Raw genomic sequence first — 23,777 nt, forward strand, 5'->3', positions numbered from 1 at the left:
GCACGGTGACGCGGTAATGAATAGGGCGAGTGTACACGTGAGTCTGGACACCTTTTTTTCACCCCTGTCGGCATACAGACGTTCATTGTTTACGGAGATTGAATGTGACACTTCCTTTTATCTTTAAGGTGAGTAGAACACGGCCCCGGAGCTCCACCATTGCTCGAACACTGTGTACGTTCCGACCGTGGAGTCTGGCTACGGAAAATTATCGACTAGAATCACACTCGGTATTTCCACAATGGAGAAAGTTTATTGGCGTGACTCCAGGACAATTCTTTGGGAGATTCGAGCTGCTCCCCAACCTTATGGTCCGTCGAAAAGACTCCGAAATATTGTCCATTGAACGGATCTAACAATTACCTCGCTACCTCCGTAATAATTATAAACTATAAGCCACCCCTCGATCCTGGAAATGATCACGGAATGTTGGAAATACTGTTTGCTGGTATTAAATGGTACTCTATCTGCCGCATTTACGCTTTCAGCGAGTGAAATATTTAGTACGCTAAAAATAATCGCCGATTAACGAATGGTCTAATTGTAAAATCGAGATTTCATGTTACATATGTCAAGCATTCTTAATTATTGAAAACATGCATGCACGAATGTATCTAAATCGAGTAGTACGTGTCCGGTACCTTTCCCGCGAGATAAATATTGAAAGAAGCAGGATTGTTGAAAAATCTATATTAAATAAATCAATAACACGGAATTATTGAAGCTATAATTACCACGCGGTTAAAGAGACTGCGTCGCAAATTCTCGTGAAAATTACAAGACAACTATTCGTGTAGCGGAGAGGCATAAACTCGTTCAGCAGTTTCCCCTAAAAAGCACCCTCGCGAATTGACAAACGGCGAAACGAAAAATTAAAAATGGGTCACCGCGACTGGTCCAGTAGCTCCAGCATTATGAGAAACTGGGGGACAGACGAAGGTTAAGCACGTCCACCTGCGAATCGAACAACTTTTCCTATCCCAATTTTTCAAGGCAACCAACAGCGAGTACCAGAACCACCGAGCAATTAAAATGACCTCCTAATTGCCGAATGGGGTTCGAACGAACGAACAAATAAAACTGGACCAAAATAGACACTGAAATGGGTCATTTCGCCAAGCAACTCTAGAATCGAAAACTGTCAACAAAAACGATACAAATCCATTTGCCCCGACCCGACACGTACAAACAAATTGCTAAAACTCCCTCTGGCAATCCCAAACAAAAATGACCCAATATAAAATACTAAATGGGTCATTTGGACAAGCAGCCCGAGAATCGAACGTGGAAAACAAAGAGCAGACGAAGGTTAAGCAGGTCTGGCAGCAAGCGGAACGGCTTTTCGCTCTCGAAATGCATCTTCCTAAACAGTTAGGCCAGTTTCGGAGGGGTCGTACGATCCTGGAGGAAAGGAGTAAGGACGGTGCCCGATTCTTCGTGATCGGCTGGTAAACCGTCATCGTCGGGTCAAAGAGGATTTTCACCCCCGTTGGAAGATAGTTTAATAGTTCGCGTCTCGCGACCCCTAACAGTGAATAGCAGCGTCGAGCTGCGTGGAGCGGGACGGAGCGGGACGGAGCGGGGGACCGAGGGAGAAGCAGGATCGGGAAGAGCGAGAGAGGTGTAGAAAGGGGTTGGAGGGAGAAACGAGGAACCCCGAAGGGGCGTCGGGACGTGGCGAACGGTTCGTCGTGAAGGTTCGTCGCAGTTCGCGGGTGGTCGCGTGTGTGCGTTGCGCCGAGCACGCTCTCGCCGCCGCGCGGGGGCTATATATTGTGCGGGAATCGAGAGCGTCGAAACACGAACCGAGATCAGACTGACTTTACGAAAATCGATCGGCGCTCATCGTCGTCGGGTTAGCGACGCCTGCAAACCAGCGTGTGTCCATTCGGGAGCGCGGTTCACGGCAGAAACGACCGCCGGCGGCCGGTCTCTCACCCTCGGGGCTTTCTCTCTTTCTCTATCTATCTTTTTCCCCTGTCACTCTCTCTCGCTCTCTCTCTCTCTCTCTGTCGGTGCACACGCATATACACCACACGTTCTCCTTTCTCCTCGAAATGTCGAGGGTGGCCTGTGTGGTGTCCCCCGAAGCACAGCAACGTTCCTCCTAGCCGCGGCTCGAGCGTAGGCTCTCTCGTTGGTGGATCGGTCGCGAGAAGCTGATCATCGAGTAGGTTCGTGTTCCGTTGGTTGTCGGTGTGCGTGGGTGCGCGATAGTGACTAGACTCGGATCCGGTTCCGAGCGAGTAACAGAGGCGCCAGGCCTGGCTGGAAAGTGAAAATAGTCGTGGGTGTCTAAACTCTGGAAGGGAGAGGTGTGCTCGTTCGACGTGTCCCCGATGAAGCACGAGGCACCCCTAACCGTGTCCTGTCCGTGATCGCCATTGAGGGAACAGAGGCGCTTAGCCAGGCCCGAGAACGGCCGCCTCGACGGATAATCGGAACGGGGGACTAACACCGAGCACATGACCCAATAACTCTGCTCGAGGAAGAACGTTACCCCTCGGGCAACCGCGTTCTTCTCCTGGTCCTCCCGTAAGTAGAATAAATCGAAATCGAGCGGACGCACGCTCGAAAGCTCGGACTCGGGAGGCCAGCATAGGCAGCGCAGCCGAGAGAACGGGGGAATCGAATTGATTCGGTCCCGGAGAGAGGTCGGTTCGCGAAGGACCCGTGTGGCGATCGGTTCTCTCGAACACGGGGTTCTCGATGCAGGATCGAGAGGAAACGGGCAGCAGCGGTTCGCTCGAAACGTTCTTTCTGCGCCGGATTAATCGGTGAGCGTGTCCTGCGCCCTTTTCCTTGCCCCTCGACGGGGGGTATCCTACAGAGGACATCGCACGAGGAACCGGTGGGAGGAGGAGGTGGGGGAGGACGAGGTGGAAGAAGAGGAGGAGGTGGAGGAGGAGGAGCAGGAGGACGTCTACCTCTTGACGTGGAATGATAATAAAGGAGAGCCACAGGACAGGCCGGCGCGGGGCGACATTATGCAAGCAGTGGATTTGAACGGAACGAACTCACCCCTCAGACCATCCCCCTTTGGGATGGCAATTGGGGCACTCGCCGGGGTCGCGATCAAGCTCGTCATCAGCGGGTACATACTCGCCGTGGTCGTCTACGTGAACGCCACCGGCAACTGGGACAAGGACGATGACTTGGGTACGTTGGTAGACGATCATCTCTTTCACAACACCCGCGAAAATCATTCCTGGCAAGTAGCTCGCGTACGCCGCGGTCAGACACGTGTCTCGGTCTCGAACCAGTCGGACCAGCAGCGTGTAAATACAGAGAGAAAGCGCTAATTATCGAGCAACTTCCCTGCGTCGCCCTTGTCCGACGAAACGCGAACCCTGTCTACTTGGTGAAACAGCACGTTGGATTTCTGCCACTTGTGCCCATCGTGTGTTACCTTTTTCCAAGGGACGCTGGTCGACGGTGTTTCACCGAGAGAGTATTTTTTCAGTAGATTCGAAGGACACTGGTCCGACACGCGTTTCACTGCGAAAACGTGAACACTCTTGAACCTGTGACGTCAGCACTCTGCAAATAGCAAAGACGAAGTAATTATTGACTAACTTGCCCGAGAGGGATATTCGACTGAAGGTTAACTCTGTTTGCCTTCGTGAATGAAAAATATTCCGTCGTGCGGCGCGCGATTATTCGACTGCGAATCTTTATTGTATCTATGCAGGCAGGGTATCTATTCTATCTATTTTACCTTGTAGCAGATTTCTAGAGCTCGAGGGAACAGTCCTGTAAAATTACTGATGAACTAAAACTTGTTTCCGTAAAGTTTAGTATGAACACAGAATAGTTACATTGACACGGTTGTGCCTAACGACAAAATGCCTTCGGTAGACCGGAACGCAAACAATGCGTAATAGAAACAAATGCTCGGACAGTCGCTTAGCGTGCTGGTACGTCGGTCTGAGCAACGGCAGACCTTATCTACTGCGGGGAACGCGGATGCTAGCCGGGTCGAGGGGAATTAATCGTTTGTTGTTAAGTATTTCGTGTTCCCGGTGATCGCACACGTGCCTGACAAATGATACACCCTTTCTACTCGAGTAGATACGGACGTACACGAAGCAGAGCCCCGTAGAATCAACATCAACGCACACATTACGTCCGTAAGTAGTTTGTACACGCGTTGGTCAGACACCTGACCGAACCGTTCGCTCGCTGGTACCGCTAAAACGGATCGACGTTCCTACACAGGATCTTGATATTTATTGGGGATCGGGTAATCGGTCTTGTGTATACACGTTCGATCAAACCCGCGACCCGGCTACTTAAATAACTACGAACCTATGTAGGTCAGCGGATAATTAGAAATCGAAGAACGATCGGAAGGCAAATTCGAAATATTCCTTGGAAATTGTTGCCGAAATTCCATGGAGAAACTCGCGGAAATACTAGGACGTGGTCTGATCAAGCGCATGCAACATCTACTTAAATAGACAATGGCATAGTTGCATCGGCAAGCATCCGATGATCGAAATGCATTTGAACGGTGGCACTGGCCGGCCAGTTAAAGCGGACCACCTTGGATATTTTATCTCACCCGCAGAAATCGCAACTTTTGCGGTTTTTTCAGGAACAATTGGTAAACACTGAATGAAATATTATATTGCACACTGCTCCATTTTGTGCTCGATTCAATTCGTTCCCCATACAATTTTCCATGGAAATGGAAATTAGCAGAAAGCCACAAAGTCTAGTAATTATTACATGAAATTGCGTTCGATCTCTAGGGGCATACTTTCGTAATTTTTTACTAGAAATTCAAAATCTCCGGCACGCATGTCTCAGGCGAGACAATTGTTTGTCACGACGAGTTATCTCTGTTTTCAGTCGCAACATTCGAAGTCAGTGCCGTTCTGGGGCGTAACGCTAGTTTGCCTTGTGACATTGAACCGTCCACGCGAGAGGATCGCGTATACATGGTGCTTTGGTTCCGCGATGACGCGGTGAAACCGATCTACAGGTAAATCACGGGACGGCCGGTGGATCCCCCGCCGGGGACAATGAATATTGAAAGGTCGGCTGGTTTTCAGCTTCGACGTGCGGGGAAGGGCGTTCGACAAAGCCCTGAACTGGTCGGACAGCAACGTGGTCGGGCCGAGGGCTTACTTCGTCACCGCCACGAAACCGGCCGCCCTTTCCCTTGAAGCGGTTCAACTGGACGACGAAGGGATCTACCGGTGTAGGGTGGACTTCAAGAACTCGCCGACCAAGAACTTTCAAGTGAATCTCACTGTGATCGGTATCGGCACTTTTTCTCGCTGCTTGCACCCTTAACGGGTTCTATACACTTGCGAATATTTAAATAATCGGGTTTTCACTATTCAAGAAAAGAACAGGTAAAAAGCATTTCTTGAACTCGCAAGTGTATGCAACCCTTTAAGAGCGGTCGTTTATTTGTAAGATTGAAAGAGACCGACGTCACGTTCGAACTCGAATTGTTTTGCAGTTCCGCCGCACCAGCTTTTAATTTACAACAGCTTCGGGGTGGAGGTGGAGAACACCGCGGGACCGTTTCCAGTCGGCGTCGAGTTCGAGCTGTCTTGCGAAGTCAGGGGAGGTGATCTGTCGTCCTTTTTTTTTTGTCGACTTGAACGAGTAGAGATGTCTTCGGGATTTTTCACCGTGAAATCTTGGTGTTCAGGCAAACCGACGCCGGTGGTCAGTTGGTTGGTCAACGAGAAAGAAGTGGAAGGCAGCCTGGAGGAAACCGGACGAAACATAGTGGTCAGTAAACTGAGGATACCTCAGCTGAGGAGGGAGCACAGGAACACCACGTACAAATGCAGGGCTTCGAACACGAATCATATACCTCCATTGGAGAAAACGATCCTCTTGGACGTCTATCGTGAGTGCAGAGAGCCCAATTTTATTTTTCTAAAATGATCGGCGACAATGCGAAGGAACCGATGATTTCAGTGAAACCATTGTCGGTGAAGATCCAGTCGAAACCGGCGATCCTCGAGACGGAGAAGGACTACTCGATCACCTGCGAGACGACGGGATCGCATCCTCGTGCTCGGATCACCTGGATGGAGGGGAACACCGTCTACCAGAAGGGCAAAGTAAATAATCCGACAACGGTAAAATTCGTGGAATGTCTTCTGACTTCCTTAAATAAGACGATGCCTGTGCAGGTGCTCGACAGTGGCAACGTCACGGTGGTTCTGAGCACGTTGATCATCTCGCCGGTCTCGGATGACCACGGGAAGATGCTGAAGTGTCGAGGGGAGAATCCAGCACTGCCAGACGCGTACTTAGAAGACTCCTTTCTATTAAACGTAGTTTGTGAGTAACGTCGATTAACTCGATCTCGATACACGGATATTAACTCGTCCTAACCGCGCACGATGCTTAGTTCCACCGAAAGTACAACTACACCTGGGTAGCACACTGAACGCGGAGAAGATCAAAGAAGGGGACGACGTCTACTTCGAGTGCAAGGTCCGGGCCAACCCGGAACACCATAAAATCACCTGGAGACATAACGTGAGCGAGCGTGCAACCGCCGGGACAAATCTATTGACTTTCTACATTTTGAGCAAAGACTGTATATCTGCTCGTATTTTTAGGAGAGTCACTGTGTTTGTTTCGTCGAGAGCGTGTTCTAGATCACCGATCACTGATTAAAAGGTCAGCGTTTAATATAGATAATTGTTCGCAGGACGGCGTGTTGACGCAAAACTACTCGGCCGGAATAATCATGAGCACTCAGAGCCTGGTGCTGCAGAAGATCGGTCGGGACAATGCGGGCAACTATACTTGTCGCGCGAGCAACGATCGCGGAGAGACGACGAGTCCTGCGGTCACTTTGCGCGTACAGTGTGAGTACCTTTCACGAATTAAACTAGCTATTGATCAAGTTGCACTGTCACACATGAAAAATTAAACTTATTCGTCGTTTTATCGAGTCAATGTAAAATCGATCTAATTAGGGAATAATTAAATCTAATTAGGAATTTTGGGGATAATTATAGTTGCCCCGGTTTGCACAGTAAGAGGAAATCCACTTTATAGATTAACTGCTTCGTTGTTCATCAGTTTATTGGGATGTAAAAATGGTCGAATTAAAGTGAATGGTTCGAAAGCAATGAAATTCAGGATGTCTTCTACTGTTTCTCGAACGATTACAGTTGCCCCTGTGTGCAAAGCAAAAGAGGTAGCGATAATCGGCGCCTCGTTGGAGGAGTCCGTCAAAGTCCGCTGCGAGGTGGACGCAGACCCGAACGAGGTGGAGTTCGCCTGGGAGTTCAACAACAGCGGGGAGAACTTCGAGGTTGCGCCGGCAAAGTTCGACGGCAATAATGGGACAATGAGCGAGTTAGTGTACACACCGGTGTCTGAGAGGGACTACGGTGCTCTAACTTGTTGGGGTAGAAACATGATCGGGAAGCAGGAAGCGCCTTGCATCTATCAGATCATTCCTGCAGGTGAGCGAAAAGAAATGCAATTCTTGCAATCAGACTGCGCGGACATTCGGTTTTTTCAATTACTCGTTTGCAATCGATGTGTCCGAATAGCCAACTTCGTTATGGTAACAAGGTACCTCGCGTCCGAATAAAAGAAACTTCCAAACAAGACTGACACTTTTGCGCACACCGAATAAAAATAAAAATCAATTTCGCGAAAGTTTCGAGGAGTTTAATGAATTACCTGGTAAAGCGATAACGCGATCGTTTATTATTTATTAACGAGTCTGATATATCAGGAGGTGTCGAAAATGTCCGCTTTTTCGCTCGTAACTTCGTCGAGTTCTCAATCGAACTGAAAAATACGATTATTCTATTAAAAGCTTCGGGTAGTTGTATCGGTCCACCAGTTTCCGACGTAGATCGGGTTCCATTTTAGATAACGCTATTTCAAGTATTCAAAGTTGCCTTGCTCTTTGAAATAGGTGATTATCGCTGGTTATAGCTTCGAAAATTGTCAACTGATTTTGCCAGAGAACGTAGCGTCTGATTAAAACGTTCCCGGGAAGTCGATGTTTGCTCCTGTCCAAATGGGTGCCGACAATTATAGAATCTGCACCACTTTAAGAACACCAGTATTTTGTATTTAATACTCTGATAAATTAACACGGATGGTCTTGCTAATCGTTCGGAATCGAACAACGCAGTGAAACCGAACCCGCTGAACAACTGCACGATAAAGGCGTCGTTGAATCAAAGTTCCGAGGTCCTGGAGGTCGAGTGCGTGCCAGGATACGACGGCGGGCTCAGGCAAGAGTTCCGATTGGAGGCTTACGAGCTCCTGACGGGGAATCTGAGGTTGAACGCGTCCAGCATATCCGCGGACGTGCCATTGTTTCGCATCGCCGTGGCGGACCTGCTTCCGGGCACCAATTTTTACCTGGTCACGTATGCCGTGAACGCTAAAGGAAGAAGCGAGGTCAGCGTGCTCGACGACATAATGCTGAGGGATTCGGAGAAGCATATAGGTGAGCCTAACTGTCCGACGGCAAGAAGGATAGAATGTCGTAGGGTTGACCGTGAGGATCGTTTCTGTTTGCAGACAGCGGGATCAGTATGGCGCCTCTGATCTTACTTCTGATGGGCTGTTTGATGGCGCTGGTCGTCACCGTGGTCTCGGTGATGCTGATGATGTACCGACGACGAGGCACCACTTCCCCGGTGCACATCGAGCCGTACATGAAACAGCCGATCATCACGCCGCCGGACTCGAGGAACAACTCGATGCTCGACGTGACGCACGGCGATCACACCTACTTCGTCGAGTACACGTTGAAACAGGTGACGGATTACGCGCTCAACAATCAACCGGACATCATCCAGTCGCCCCAAGGTATACATCTACACTGTCGACCTGTTTCGCTGACCAACCGATATTGACTAATGCTGGTAGTCGTTTCAGATCAGGAAAAGATCAAACGGGAACCGCAGCTGTTTCTACCGGTGAGACCGGACACCCTGTTCGCGCCGTACGACATCCACAAACAGGGACTTCAGACAAACAGATGCAGCGTGAGTCGTCTTGCATTCGTGATCCGCTGCTAATAGCAGAGTTGCCAAGATTTTCTAAAAGCGTTGAATTTCTTTTTGCAGTTGAACCCGTTCTCCGCGAAATCCTGGGAGCCCATCAGCTTCAAAACTGACCGTAATTTGATGAAGGAGATCATAATCGCCAACTCTATACCAGGTCCAGAAAGTTGCGTGTAAAAAGAGCCCCGCGCGTAATGGAAGAACACGAGCAAACATATCAGAAGGACCGATCTCGAAGCCTAAGAACAATCGTTCGTTGATCGTCGCCGGTGCAAGGCAAACGGGAAGAACCTAACGAACTGCAACTGGTCCTATCCGACCGGGTTTCGTTGTCCGAACGAGATCCCGCGATCGATGACGCTACGGATTACCGGCAACAACCTAGGAATCATCAAGGCGACTAGTTGCATACTAACTAAACGCTACACATGGTGTATTATTCCAAGTTTAATATATTTTGTGTCAAGTCTTAGCACTGTTCACTTATTTCGATTGTCAAGCATCCCCCTTCGCTTTCTTCCGAATCTTTTTAATTTTCCATAAAGATGAAAGGGCGGTAGCTTGCGTGAAGCTTTACTTTGCAGGAGCGTCAGGGGGTTAAAATAACGCGTGTTTAGCATGCGTGTATCGAAAGGACGTGACACAAGGCTGACCCCTGCTGCAGAAGTATCCGCGGATCAAGAAGAAATGCATTGCGAACATAATCGCAACGATTGCAACGATTAGAAGGATTATATAGTACAACCGTCGACGCGAGTTTCTTAAACACGGCGCAGAAGTTGTTCGACAAAGTGCCGCTGGACATCTTGAGGGATTTCCACGAGGTGTTGCGCTTAGCTTGGTCGCGTCTTCTTTCGGATTCATCTCGCTGAAGATAAAACACTTAGTCGGTTTTCTGTCCAACGGGAATGCGGCGTGCAATTCCGTCGTGGAAGAGAGAGTGTGCTGGGAAACAAAGGGGCGGTTTTATCCCTTTGGGAGTTTGTTGAAAATTACAACATACCTGCAGCATAGGTAAACTTGTTCCTCGTGAGATTTCCGCACTTGATCACGGACCAACTGTATCAATTTGCATTTCACGTGTCTCAGACCTTTGATGAAATCATCTTCCTCCTCCTCCTCTTCCTCCTCCTCCTGCTCGAACACCAACGTGTTCAAATAATCAGTACCACACGTGTTTGCGTCGCAAATCATTGTTTTTTGATACTTAAAAAATGGAAAATTTCATTTTCAATTTATTGGAACCACTCATAAATGAAATAAGATCTTACTCGACCCTTAAATGCACTTGAAAGTGCAACATTTCGATTAAACGAAGTTTATGTTAATATTCGAATAATCACGGCAACACAATAAATAATTATCAATATGTATTTAAATAGGACGACCTCAACAGTCCATTTGAGAATTGATTTAACTATCCTTTAATGTACCTGTGTAAATGTGAGTATGCACGAAATTCCGCATTCACAGTCACTTATGATTTGTCTGAATCAGAAGAAAAAATTATTACAACTGAACAGCTAAAAAAAAAAAAGACTGAAATATTAACCTACTCTGACACATCAAAACCCTTGCTCTCGGTAATTGTTCCATGCAAATTTTAAAGTGTAATAATATATTTTAATAGTGTATAGGTGTTGAAGAACCAAGAAAGCGTCATGCATCGTATTTCATCCTACATGGAAAACAATATGAAAGTCTGTAATAGGTCGCCTTTCATAATTTCGTTTATGTAACATTCAATCGCCTTTTGCAGATTATAATGAACAAAAGCTCACCCTCATTTCTCTTGTTTCGGTCGTTAAAACACGGAGGCAACTCACAGTGTCCAATATCGAAGCGTCCCACTTGTAAAAGTCAAGAGAAATTGCAGAACAAATTGAAAGATTCGAAGAAGAAGGAAACGAAACGAGATATAAAGGATGAAATTAGTGATTTCGATTGTCCATGGTGTAAGAAAAGATAACAATGAAGTGAAAAATAGTTGGCTGACTTCTAATTCTACGTCGGTCTTAATTCTTCGTCGCTATGTACATCGGTTTTTACAATCGGTTTACAATCGGTTTACAATCGGTTTACAAACGGTTTTTAAACTGAAACAATACTTAATACGTGCTTAAATCAAAGTCCTTAATATACATTATCTTATAAGTTTTCATTAATTAACTTTCGGCTTCTTTTCTGGCGGTGGTTTCATGTCTTTTTTCTCAACTTTCACTTCTTGTTTGATCTCTATAGCTGGAAATAGAAAAAGATATTTGATTTCCACTGTTACTTAATCAATGAATACTTTGGGCTTTTGAAAAACATACAAGATTCTATAGGTTGATGTACAGGCTTTGGAACAGGTAATGGAAATTTACGAGTAAGCTCAGCTAATAACATATCCACTCTTTGACGTTGGAACAAGGAGCTAGGTTCCTCGCGAACAGGAGCTTCTTTCTTTGCTGCTAGAGCTTTGCCATTTTTGAAGTCCCAATAGTATCCTTTACTAGGATGATATCGAGAGCATGAGCTAGCTTCTTCGAAGGCAGATTGTAGATGGTGTACTGTGGATAACTGCAAAATATCATTTATGAATTCAGAATTGAGTTATTAAACAACCTAATTATTTGTTTATATTTATTAGTAAATAAGAAGTACCAATCTAGAGCTGACAACAGATGCCAAATCTGGTGCTTGGTACACGACACCAGCAATAATATAGTAGTCGGCTAGTGGTGCTGCTAATGTCGGAGAATGTCGATGTTGCTTCCTAATTACATATAGAATGGGTTCTTGAACATGTAGAAGAATATATTCCAGACCCGTCATGTTTCTGAAAATGATCAAACAATTATTAGCTCAGTCATTCTACGTATATTGTCTTGGAAGTATAATGCAAGAATTACATACTGTAATTGGTCAGGGCTGGCACGTTGCATTTTAACAATTTCATTGTTGCACGTTCTGTCATAAAAAGGATTACTTCTTTCAGAAAAGTAATCCATTATATTGTTTGGATTTAACACAGGAATCCATGCGCTGTCGTGCCAAGAAAGTCCCAAAGGGTTCTCTGTGAAATTAAAATAATAGAAAAGTGGAGGTTACATGTGGGAAAAACAACTTAACTAGATTAATAGAATTTTTCTAATTGTAATTACAGTTTGCATGAAATTACCTGTCACAGGAGGCCTGCCTGGTAACATTTTGGTTTCGAACAGTATTAGCACGTCAAATATTTAAATGTCCGTTTTGTTTACGCGCTATTTACAGAGGACACTAAAACCCTCGGCGCTAAAGAACAGAACAAATCATTCTTGCCGATATTCCCATAAGGGGTAGTGCAGTAAGCGGCAGGAATCATCTGCTCCTGAAAATCTGAAAATAGCGCCACTAAACCGTAGCGGCAAAACGCTCAAACTGTTAGCCAAACGTTACCGACCGAATTTACCGACATTGGTACCACTAGCGCCACCTGACGGTGGCAATCCGAAACTAATCGGCTACAAGCTTGGGCGTTTCGCCGCTACGTGGTAATGGCGCTGTACGCAGATTTTGCCGGAAGTTGTACGTGGCGCCACCTAGCGGAGGAATCCTGAAACACTAATCGGCTACAAGCTTGGGCGTTTCGCCGCTACGAGGTAATGGCGCTGTACGCAGATTTTGCCGGAAGTTGTACGTGGCGCCACCTAGCGGAGGAATCCTGAAACACTAATCGGCTACAAGCTTGGGCGTTTCGCCGCTACGAGGTAATGGCGCTGTACGCAGATTTTGCCGGAAGTTGTACGTGGCGCCACCTAGCGGAGGAATCCTGAAACACTAATCGGCTACAAGCTTGGGCGTTTCGCCGCTACGAGGTAATGGCGCTGTACGCAGATTTTGCCGGAAGTTGTACGTGGCGCCACCTAGCGGAGGAATCCTGAAACACTAATCGGCTACAAGCTTGGGCGTTTTGCCGCTACGAGGTAATGGCGCTGTTCGCAGATTTTGCCGGAAGTTGTGCGTGGCCCCACCTAGCGAAGGAATCCTGAAACGCTAATCGGCTACAAGCTTGGACGTTTCGCCGCTACAAGGTAATGGCGCTGTACGCAGATTTTGCCGGAAAATGTACGTGGCGCTACGTAGCGGAGGAATCCTGAACACTAACATGCATCTGGTTAGCCAGGTAGATTCTACTACGCTAGAGTGCATCACTATGCCGAAATTCCATACGCGAGCAGCCCTATTTGCCCCTGCTACGTGTAAAATGCATTATACATATATATTTATATATGATTCCTAAAAGTACTTCGACATAGCCGGAGGATATCCCCATTGCGTCAATCCATTAATAGTTTCTCGGTTGGACACTCTGCGAAGTTATTCAATTAAAACGTATCCGTCCAATCTTTTGTCGCCGTTCAAAGCGTTTAATTCGCAGGTATTCTGTCGTTGCCATGCGATATTCGCCTGGCTCAATCTCCCTTTTAACTTTGCTTTTAAGCGACTACTTGTTCATTTATAATCCTGCATCGCTTTTGACTCGGCACAAAGAAAAGAGCGTTCGAAGTTTTCACTGCTAAGCGAGCAACTTTCGCCCTCTCACAGTTCAAGGAGCTGCCCTAACTCGCGACCATTGCTCCGACTTCCTTGGACTTGCGATTCAAGCTGGCGCAGTTGTTTCAGCGATTTTTATTTTCCATTCTTTCTTCTCGACGAGTTCTAGAATCGCGGGGCCACCCAAGGTAATTACGATTAGGAAATTGCCCGAGAAGAATAGGTCTCCGCCCATGGTCGTGATGGATCGACGTTTCAGTAGAAAATAATTATACTCTGTCCGAACGACGAAGAAATTTCGGCCCTTCCGAAACCTTCTTCTTTGGAAAGAGACCAGTCAACTCTGCAGGGGTTGGACAAAATAATGGTAACGCTTCGCTAAAAAATTCTTTGTTAATCAGTATATTTTAAGAAAAAATGAAACTGTGCTCGCACTTAAATTTTTAGCAATTCACAAGCTAATTTCGTAAGGAAATATTGATTCGAATCACGATCTGGAAACGAAACGACGCAGCTGAGAACGGTGACAACAACCGACACCGGATTAACACATTTCTCGCATTACAACGCGACTACAATCGAACATTATCGATTGATAATTTGATACGTAAGAACGGTATGCAAAGACAATGGGAAGGGGCACTTTTCGAACATATAAATGAGGAGTCTTGCTCGAGCGTTCGTCTTTCGAGAGTGGCTTTGCGAGTCAATTGTGCGCCGAAATCCTGTTCACCATGAATCGATTCCTGTGCTTTGTGCTTCTGCTCGTCGTTTTTCCATTCGCCATGTAACGATCGTCTTGCATTCCTCGTATTATCGAACATTTTATTATTATTATGTCGTCTGTACTACGTTTTGCATGTCGTCTTTACACGATACTTGAATTTCAATTTATTTTCTTTGATTGATATCAATGTCAACACTTTACTTACCGGAAATAGTCTTTACAGTGCAGTGAAGGGACCTTCTCTGAAATTACTATTTAACAGAAAATTATCGAGCTTCTTTTACATAAATCATTAAAAAGCCAGATGATTAATTATTTGACTTCAACAGATGATTAATAGGCTCCCGATAAGCAAAGTGTTAAGGTACAGTCATTTGACGACTTGATTCAATTTACCGTGCTAACCGTTCACGGAATACCGGCTGCTATTGAACGCGAACAGTTCGTCCACGGTGTATTACCGATTCAATCTCTGTCGATTAATTGTTTCATTAATTGTTTCATTAATTGTGCCAGGCCACAAGCGGCAGAGATGGGGCCGTGCAAGTGCGGCGTTTTTCCGGTCGTGGCGATGTCGAAGTCGATTATCGAACGGTCGCTTCAGTTGAACGTCACGTGTGACGATGAGGGGGAGGGCAAGTGTCTTACACTGTGCGTCGCTCTGGTAAGTAAATAATCGGGCCGAATGCATTGAACAATCGCTAATGGACATTCTGTGCAGGCGGAGAGCGCGCAGGAGAAAGCGCCGCAAATGATCTGCGAGAAGATCAGCACGCACGTGGAAAATATGCGGGTGAGTCCTTTCGATGGTCCATTGGAAATTAAATTGATCCGAAGTGGTAAAATCTGACTCGCAAAACTTAACCGATGACACTGTCTGTTAGGTTGCTGTATACGCGAAGGTCTGCGATGCCACTGCCTGGAAGTTCACCGGTTTGACGAACGACGATCCACTTTGCTGCCACGATGGGAAGTCGATACCCTGCAGACACCCATCACCGATGATCGTCGACTAAACGCGTCGATGCTTAATTGCGCTGTTGAACAAATTGTGACTTTTCTTCGGATTTGTTACCTTCGTCTCGATAGATATCATTCCCTGACTCGCGGTTGTTTATAACAGAGTAGCCTAAAATTCCAAGTGCCAAGTTGAGTAGATCGATGACTGTTTAAAGCCTGCTAAAAGTCTGTACCGACGACAATACCCGCAGGCCTATTTATCACTTTGTCGGTAATTGATGAATTTGTTCGTCGCGATCGCGCCCGATTGACGTAAATAAGGATCGATCGAACCGATGAGAAACGGATTGATCGAATCCGCGTTGATAGTACGACTGGGAGAATTTAATTACAGTTTGTTTCGGGAACACTGGATGTTTTTCGTTGATAGAAAAAAATCGACAGTGAGGGATCGTTATTCAATGGCAAAATCGTCACGGTAGATCGGTAGCGAATCTTCTTTGTATCACAACTGTTGAGGGTGAAGAGAAATATAGGGTTCTCCAACAAGATACATCTGGAAGTTGTTTACACCTTTCATCATAGTGCAGATCTTTCTCGTGGCCAAACTTGATCGATATCAACGCAAGGGTTAAAGTGACCGATCGGAAGATGTCATCCGTCTCCGAGCCGGAATCTGATCGGACCTCGATTGTCAAAGGTTCCTGGCCGGAATATTCTGTTTAAAAGCATTAAACGGCGCCGATTCCTCGGCCCTCTCGACTACGAACGACGGTGCAGGTTGTCGAGGTAACAGCGGAATACAAAGTGCGGCTCTACGGGCTCTCGGATATCTTCCATTTCGTCGATGGTGTTCCAAGAGGCTCCTCGCAGAGAAGCCGCGCCATTCAATGGAGGGTTTGTTATCGTACCACCGACTTCCCGGCCGATGAATCCCGGGGCTGCGGCATGGTATATTGCCAGCCCACGAGGCCATTGTGCTCCCGCGGTCTTGACGCGCTTTCTTCGGCAAGCTTTAATGACTTCGTCGTTTTCGCGCGTCGCTCGTCATCCACTCTCAACCATCAACGACTGTCCGCAGCGAGTCGATTGTTTTCGGGACTGTGTTATCTCGGTAATTGTTGCAAACGGCTCCACCGTAACTGTCAAAATGTTATCCCACTACTGGGGGGGGGGGGGTTACCCCTTGGAACCGGTCGAGATTAATTCGAATTTCGCAGCCGCGATCGAACGAGCAGCGTAATCAACGTTCCGGATGAATCTCGAACGGCACCGCAGATTCGGAATGGTTTATTCAACAAACTTTATTGGAACAATGCGTCGCGCGACCGAGTCTCGAGGGTGTAACACCCGGCCAATCCTCGGCGGCTGAGCAACGTTTACGTAAATAACTCTACACTGATCGGATAATCAATGAGCTGGGATTACGACGCCCATACATCGTTGGTTCGTTAGCCGGGATATTAGGTTCTGGAGGTCGTGGAATTATGGAGGCTCCCCCGAGCAATCGTTAACCGGTTATTAACGGAAAGTCGATCGTTAGAATAAACGATTAATTGCCCGGGAAATTTCTCGAACGCTTTTTCCTCCTGAAATCCTCTTCTCCGTTTATCTCGTTTGTCTCGAGTCACCCGTGTCGGTCCAAGTCCCCTGAAAAGAAAAGAATCTCAATTAGGAACGCAGAATAATTGTTTCTAAAAGATTTCACGTACGGAGCTAGAAATTCGTTCGATTCGCCGCCACCGTAATTAGACGACACAAATTAACGGAGCATGGCACAAGCCGCACGGAAAACCTATCGGAAAGTAATTCGAGCCCAGACCCGTGCGTGATATTAATACGCACGTCAGCGTCGTTAATGTCCGCCCTGGAGCCCGCGAGTCGGTTCAGGGTTCGCTAATAAAGATAAATCACTGTCGGGTGGAACAAACACGGTGTGTTTCTTGCGCCCCCAGTCAAGTGGTCCTATAAGCAACAACTTTTCCCCGGCGATGACGCAAGAAACGAACTTCCCCCAAGTAATCGGTCCACGAGAAGTTCGCTACACTTATTTCGATTAACTTCGGTCACCGCTAACTTGTCTGTGCATTAGTTGCACCCTCGCTGAGGGTGTCTTTTCTTGACAATATTTCTTTCACCGACAATACCTGCTCTGATCGTGCTGTTGTAAAGAAAATGTTGTAAAGTGTCTTCGCAAGCGATTCGGACGTGAACTAATTAATCCGCGTGGCGAGCAATTGCCAGACACGCGTGTGTCCGCTCACCGAATACCTCGGCGTACACGAGCCGACGTGCAAACATCGTCTTGGAGCCGATAAGCTGGGTAAATCCTGCGCGTGCCTTTCACGCCTCCTTAATGTCACTTCGATCCGTGGTTCGCGGCTGCTGGCCCATAAACGGACTCCTTCGGCTCGGATCGATAGAGTATCGGAACGGTTGCGTTACATTATCGGGGCAGATTTCGCTCGCTTAGAGACGCTCGTCGAGGCGCTTAAACGCCGCTCGCGCGGACCCAGTTTGCCCGATGGCCGGTGCATCAACGAAGAATTCGTGCGATCCGTCATTACGCCCTCTTTACGGTGCGATAAATGCGCGCGCGGAGATTGCGGGCTCGCGAAAGGAAAGGAGAGATCGAAAACCGAAATAGGACGAAAAAATACACTCGAGCACTATTTTCAAAATTCGAGAAGTCGGCGAGGACTGAATCGTCGAGGATATTTCCAGCGAGGTTGCAAGCGGAGGGGATAAAAAGGTTCTCCGACGCGAAGCACCGTAATTATCGTTGCCTAAATCGGACCGATCCGATGGTTTAAAGCCACGCGTTCCCTGTCGCGTCACGATACGCGGCGTTCGTGTAACGCGACGTGCAAACACCCCGTTAGCCGCCTTAAGCTGGCGCCGAGCTCTTGCATAAGCCTCCCCCATGCTTCCTCGACGCCATCGCGGATCATACGTTACATGTTAGTTCGGCCGGAAACCAGATTCGGTAGTACATCTACGGCTGGCAGGCCGCGGCTCCGACAATCGCGCACCCGGCCTACCGTATTTATGCACGTGCTGTTTACCTATTAGCGACACGTCCGCTCCGCCAATCTAGGCGCCGAGACCGATCACTGGCTGGCCGCGATGATCACCGGTGTCGTTCGATCTCCGTGAAATTGGAGATTCGCGCGACCCCGCTTTGATGATTCCCGAGCCACCGACACTGCCAGCCATCGAATCCGGCAACTCCTCCGGAAATCGATCTTATGGGCTTATCGGTTTATTAAGTATGTATTTCTTTTTTACGAAGAAATCCTCAGCTTCGACAATTCTGCAAAATATTCTCGTACGATTTTCTCGAATGTTTCGTTTCCCGCTTTAATTAAACGGAACACGATTAATTGTATTGAACGCGTTAAATCGCAATCCGAAACAGGAAATGTTTTCGTCCGAGGATCGTACGAGAATCAAGTAGCCTTTGATAACAACACCGAGAGTGCGCTACACACATTATAAGAGAGAACGACATGGGAAAATTATAATTTAATTTAACAGAAGCTCTTTGACACGCGAGGGTAATCATTAATGAAAGCCCGAGGCAGTGACACAGCGGAGAGAAAAAAGAAAATATCCGAATTGCCATTTCTGAGGCCGATTTTCTCTCGCAAATCAGTTTCGGTTCCCAAAGTGCCATAACTGTCAGGACCCGCGTCGGGACCGCCGGTTTATGGTCCCGTTGCGTTCAACATCATGCTACATCGTGACTTTCGAGTGTACACTCTCGCGGCGGGTTGGAAATCTTTCGGTCGCGGTTAATTAGCCTTCAGGTTCGGATAGCGATCGTGGGAAACGTGTCAGATCGGCCCCGCAGGAACCGGACGAGCGTGGATCGGCGTGCCGAACTTCGTGGCCCTGCTTATTAACTTATTGCGTCTTCTAAGTTCCTGCTTAACTGATATTAATTACCCTGCTCCTCCGGTGCTCCGACTTCCCCCAACTTGTCGTCGACCCTCGTTGCGACCCACTTGAAAATCTCCCTCGGCTTTTCATTCTTCACGCGCAGTTATCCTTGCGCCCCTTTCTTCCTCTTTTACCGGCTTTCCCTCTCCCCCCTTCCCCCCTTCCCCCTGCTAATAGAAAAATCTCGTTCAGAAATTAAGAACTTCCGACTCCTCGGGGATCAGCATAATCCTGTCGATGAACCCAGTTCTGAACAGGCGAACGAAGTTTATTAACGCTTCGCTGGTGTCTGTTGTGGTCTTTAAAAAGGCAAAAAGGTGGTAAAAAATCATTTTTGTCGTAAAGTAATGTCTCGTACTTTACCGTAAAGATAGTCGAATTAATTTCGCGCACGTTATTCAAAGTCACAGTACGTAGCAGAATAATCGCGAGGTCCAACGCCTACTGAATTATTAAATTATTTTAACGTTTCACCGGTCGGGTGCTTTGTATTTGATGGAACGTTTCAACAACGAACAGAGACACCAGAAAATGATAATGCCGAACCAGTGAACATTTCGGTACGTTTAATTCGCGTCGTGCTATTCACAGTCGCGGAGTCAAACATCGAAATGTATTTCGTGTTCTTGGAAAATTGAATTTCTTTGGGAAGAGCCGATTACACAGTGACCGAATGCGTATTAACAGAACCCGTTAAAATGATCTGTCCGTTTGAAGCGACCTGTACACCCGTGGAATTGCAGGTGTAAACGAGCCACGTACCGGGATAAAGAAAACCAGGATGCCAGCCGTGGAACCGCAAAACCAATAGTGGCTCGCAAGCATCTTTCACCGAGAAAATATTTCCCACTAGACACCGGTCCAGGAGTCGTATATAGTGGCTCCGAGGATCCAACAGAGTAAACATGATTCTCGGTTCTTCGGCCAACATGTCCCTGGAGGTGGGCACCGAAAATACGGCGGATCGTTAATGCGCCGGACATACTCGCCGAAACGATCCAAGGGGACGATTGATCTTCTCCTCGAACATGCGTTCAATTTGCGAATTTTACAGGCTCGGCCACCGTACAAGTTACAGGGCCCGATTACTTTCTCGATACTCGGAATCATCGGTTTGCTTCCCAACCCCTTGACGCGCAAGGACGCGACCCTTCACGCTCAACATTTTGCATTAAATTACATTTCAGCGTATCCGATTTCCGATGTGGACGATACGATATTATTGGTCGTGCCGGGGCTATTTATTGAATTAACTCGAGAAATAATATTGCGCAACACGGTTGTGTAACATCGTTAAACATTTGTAGAACCTTCGAGTATATTTATTTTATTCTCATATTATTCCTGTAACTTGCTTTACTGCCGTTTCTCGTTATCAAGATATCCTTTGAAACTTTCTTCTGTTGACAACCGATCCAGTAATTTCATATGCCAGGAAGAAAATCAGTCGCAGAATTTCCTGAAAAAGTGCTTCATCCAAGCGAACGAGTAATCAAGTAAATCGAACGGATTTAATAATATATCCCACCAAATTCGAGATTACCGTTTATAAAAGAAACCTCCTATCTTCTATGGTTTTCGAATCGAATAAAATCTGATTATTAAAATTCATAAAACCGGAGCATTATTATTATTTTCCATCGATGCGGAGAGACAAATTGGAACGTTAATTTTCACACAATCGCAGACGGAACGGAATTCGTTCCATGGTTCGGATCGATCGAATTTTCATCGTATGGGCGGTGCACAGTCCCCGTATGAAGGAATACACGGGAAAATAAACCGTGTGTGCGATTTTTGCGCGACTGGTCCCACGGTTCCATTGATTCCATGCTAAAATCGAGCGCATTGATAAAGCTCGTGTGCCAATGATAGTTGAAATAACATCGGCGATCGTTGTTCGTCCGTCTGCGAACGAAAATCGGTATTGTAAACCTCGCACAATACCGGGACAGAATGGAATGAAATCATCGTTATCGGATAGAAAAAGGATTCACGTTTAATCCGGCGCAATAAAAACGGGAAATACGCTCGTTTTTTTATCTCGATGCTCGAAATATAACGTAACGAAAGAATAGAGAACCTATCGAACAAGTTTTCCAGCGGGAGGCACGCATTCCAAAGTTTGCGGGTGCTGCGATCGTGCACAGTGAAAAATCATGTGGGCACGCACACACCTGTAACCGTTTCTCTCTCTCTCTCTCTCTCTTTCGAGTCGCTTAGCATAGTTTATTTTCGCGTGCGTCGCGAACCATGCGTTGCCGCTGTGACAGTGCGCGCGAAGATTATCGAATCCTTTCGCGTATATTTCACCGGCGACAAAGCGCGCGGCGGCTTGTAAAATATTTTCGAGAATATTTCCCGGCCAAGCAAACAATTTAAATCATCGCCCGGGAAAAATCTCGGAATTTTACGTGTCGGGTAGTCGCTTTGTTGCGTGTGCGCACGCCTCTGTGAACCTGTTGTGTCGTTACCGATGTTAACGACGCTTCAGAAAATGTAAATTACGCTTCTGACGTGGTGTAAATCGAACGCCGGCCAACGAGGATCGGTTTCACGCCGACTCGACTGTACAAAGCAAATTAATTCGGTCATTGGTTTTGGCGAGCTACTAAAAACTAGAGAATTAGTGGAAACACCGATTACAGGCACGAATGCGTTGGTTTATGTCGGTCAACGGTGACTGACGCACCGTTGAACGCGTCAAAGTGTGTCTGGCTGCAAACGAGCCACTTCCACTGGACTCTTCGCAGAACCTCCGGTTACGTAATTTAATAAGAACAAAAAAGAAACGAAGAAGAAAGAACGTTAAAGCTAAGAGTCGCATTAGGCAAATGAAAACATTTCGTTTTTCCCCCGGTTTAATTTAACCCAACAAACAAGACTTCCTTTCTCGTTCCGTTTCTGTTTTCGCTACTCTAAGGAACGGCTGACCGGTTACTGACTCGTATTACTCGCGAGTCTGGAGGCACGGCACGTTTCGCGACGTTTCCTCGCCCGGCTATTTTCGAGGGGAATAATTATTGTTCTTTCGCGTGTTCCCCGAGTTTTTACGTGCCCCCCGCCTCTCCTCACGGCGGATCTTTCCCAGCGGAATTCGCGATAGAACGTCCAGAAAATCGTCGCGATAACGGCCGAAACGTTTCGCTAGGGAATACTCTCCGATCCCTAATTATGGTCAAATTGTTTTCCCGTGTTTCCCCTCTTCAAATTTGAAGCTGGTGGCCCGCGAGGAATGCGCGCAGAATATAAAATCCCGGCCGTCCGGAAAACGTCTCTGCCAACGTAAATATTGGATTCGTATCCCGTGATACGCGCGCCAGAGCCGGTATTAATTTTACGGTTAAAAGTATTCATGACGGAAACAGCGTTCGAACGATCTCCTTCGCGTTTTTATTATTTCATTTCTGTTTTTTTTTTCTCCGCGGGAGTCCAACAGAGACGTAAAAAGGGAGAGAAGTTTATGGACATTTCTTTCGACTAAATCTTCGTCTATCGTCTTTCGACGAAATCTAATGGCACCACAAATTAATGTTTTACTCGTTAATAATCTTTCAGCCCGGCCGAATGGAGCTGAGAGGGGTGCTAATCAACGAATGCACAAGCGGAATAAAAGATCCTAGACCGCGAAAGAGCTAACAGCGTTGCACAGTTTTAAGTAAGGAGTTGCGCCCGGCGTAATTCTGGACGGTGTATTAATATTAAATTCCTGAATGGCACTTTCTTCCCGGGAGAATAGACTTATTCTCGCGGCGCGGCGCGGCTAGGCGGCCGGCGCGGAATGGAAACCGAGCAGGGGATTCAAAAGGCTTCGCTCCCGTTTGAAGGAACGCTGTTTAATTGACGCCTTTTACCGGAACATTTTTCAGAGTTCCCCGCCGAGTATTGGAAATTATATAGTAGATTCGTTAGCTCCGAGGATTGAAACGGTCCGCAATAATCCGAGCGCGATCGATCTGCTGCCGTGGCAACCGGCGAAACGAGTGTGATTATGAATTCTTTGAAACGTTATACATATATATATATATATATATATATATATATATATATATATATATATATATATATACATGTCGATATAAATATATATTCCGTGAATACATGCGTACGTTCAACCGTAAATGTTCACACCGTCAGAATTAGACGATGCGAGCGCACGAGAGGATTATCGGCTCATTAAACGTCCCGTTAACGCAACGTTTTGTTTGCTACTTTTTCCGAGGCATTCGTATTAATGAATTCTGGTTTTTAATCGATGGCCCACTTATTGCTGGTAATTCGAACATTTTGCCGATCGATTACCGCTCCACGGTGATTAACGGATCGTTTTATTTTGCCGGATGCACATTTCGATGCACACGGATCCGGTGTAATTACGCAAATTTGCATTCGCATCGAGCATTTCCGAGCAATAATTCCGAAGAAAATATACCAAGTGCAGCGACATGAACAGGAACGAAAGCACCGTGATATTCCGACCGAGTCACTCGGAAAAAACGAATACATATTTAAACGAACAACATATTCTACTCGATTATATCTATTTCGGCGATCGATGGATCGAGGGACGCGGAAACAGCGTCGACGTTGGAAGGAAGAAAAAG

The 23,777-nt window shown here is 46.7% G+C and overlaps 3 protein-coding genes across 6 annotated transcripts; 2 read left to right on the forward strand and 1 right to left on the reverse strand.

Moving 5' to 3' along the window:
* Window positions 1-1,684: 1,684 nt before the first annotated feature.
* On the forward strand, window positions 1,685-9,495 carry Side-iii (sidestep III). Of its 4 annotated transcripts, none has more exons than XM_076800731.1 (14): window positions 1,686-3,159; window positions 4,855-4,987; window positions 5,058-5,266; window positions 5,474-5,584; window positions 5,669-5,872; window positions 5,944-6,089; window positions 6,147-6,312; window positions 6,383-6,513; window positions 6,689-6,848; window positions 7,158-7,454; window positions 8,141-8,461; window positions 8,536-8,826; window positions 8,887-9,005; window positions 9,087-9,495. In XM_076800731.1, exons 1-14 carry the CDS (start codon window positions 2,988-2,990, stop codon window positions 9,198-9,200), a joined length of 2,574 nt encoding a protein of 857 aa, XP_076656846.1. In that variant the 5' UTR covers window positions 1,686-2,987; the 3' UTR covers window positions 9,201-9,495. The 4 variants fall into 4 exon arrangements, with proteins under 4 accessions (XP_076656844.1, XP_076656846.1, XP_076656847.1 ...); XM_076800732.1 differs by having other exon boundaries at window positions 6,162-6,312; XM_076800733.1 differs by having other exon boundaries at window positions 6,162-6,312; window positions 8,896-9,005.
* A 1,500-nt stretch (window positions 9,496-10,995) lies between these two features.
* Med6 (mediator complex subunit 6) lies at window positions 10,996-12,315 on the reverse strand. Its single transcript, XM_076801590.1, has 5 exons — window positions 12,187-12,315; window positions 11,922-12,081; window positions 11,670-11,844; window positions 11,339-11,585; window positions 10,996-11,264 (listed from the first exon to the last, which is right to left on the reverse strand). The coding sequence occupies exons 1-5, from the start codon at window positions 12,212-12,214 to the stop codon at window positions 11,185-11,187; spliced, it is 690 nt and encodes a 229-aa protein (XP_076657705.1). The 5' UTR covers window positions 12,215-12,315; the 3' UTR covers window positions 10,996-11,184.
* A 1,783-nt stretch (window positions 12,316-14,098) lies between these two features.
* Window positions 14,099-15,419, forward strand: LOC143361513 (uncharacterized). Its single transcript, XM_076800985.1, has 4 exons — window positions 14,099-14,331; window positions 14,788-14,935; window positions 14,993-15,064; window positions 15,156-15,419. The coding sequence occupies exons 1-4, from the start codon at window positions 14,279-14,281 to the stop codon at window positions 15,285-15,287; spliced, it is 405 nt and encodes a 134-aa protein (XP_076657100.1). The 5' UTR covers window positions 14,099-14,278; the 3' UTR covers window positions 15,288-15,419.
* Window positions 15,420-23,777: the final 8,358 nt, after the last annotated feature.

The sequence above is a fragment of the Halictus rubicundus genome, chromosome 15 (assembly GCF_050948215.1).
Source record: "Halictus rubicundus isolate RS-2024b chromosome 15, iyHalRubi1_principal, whole genome shotgun sequence".
Taxonomy (NCBI): domain Eukaryota; kingdom Metazoa; phylum Arthropoda; class Insecta; order Hymenoptera; family Halictidae; genus Halictus; species Halictus rubicundus.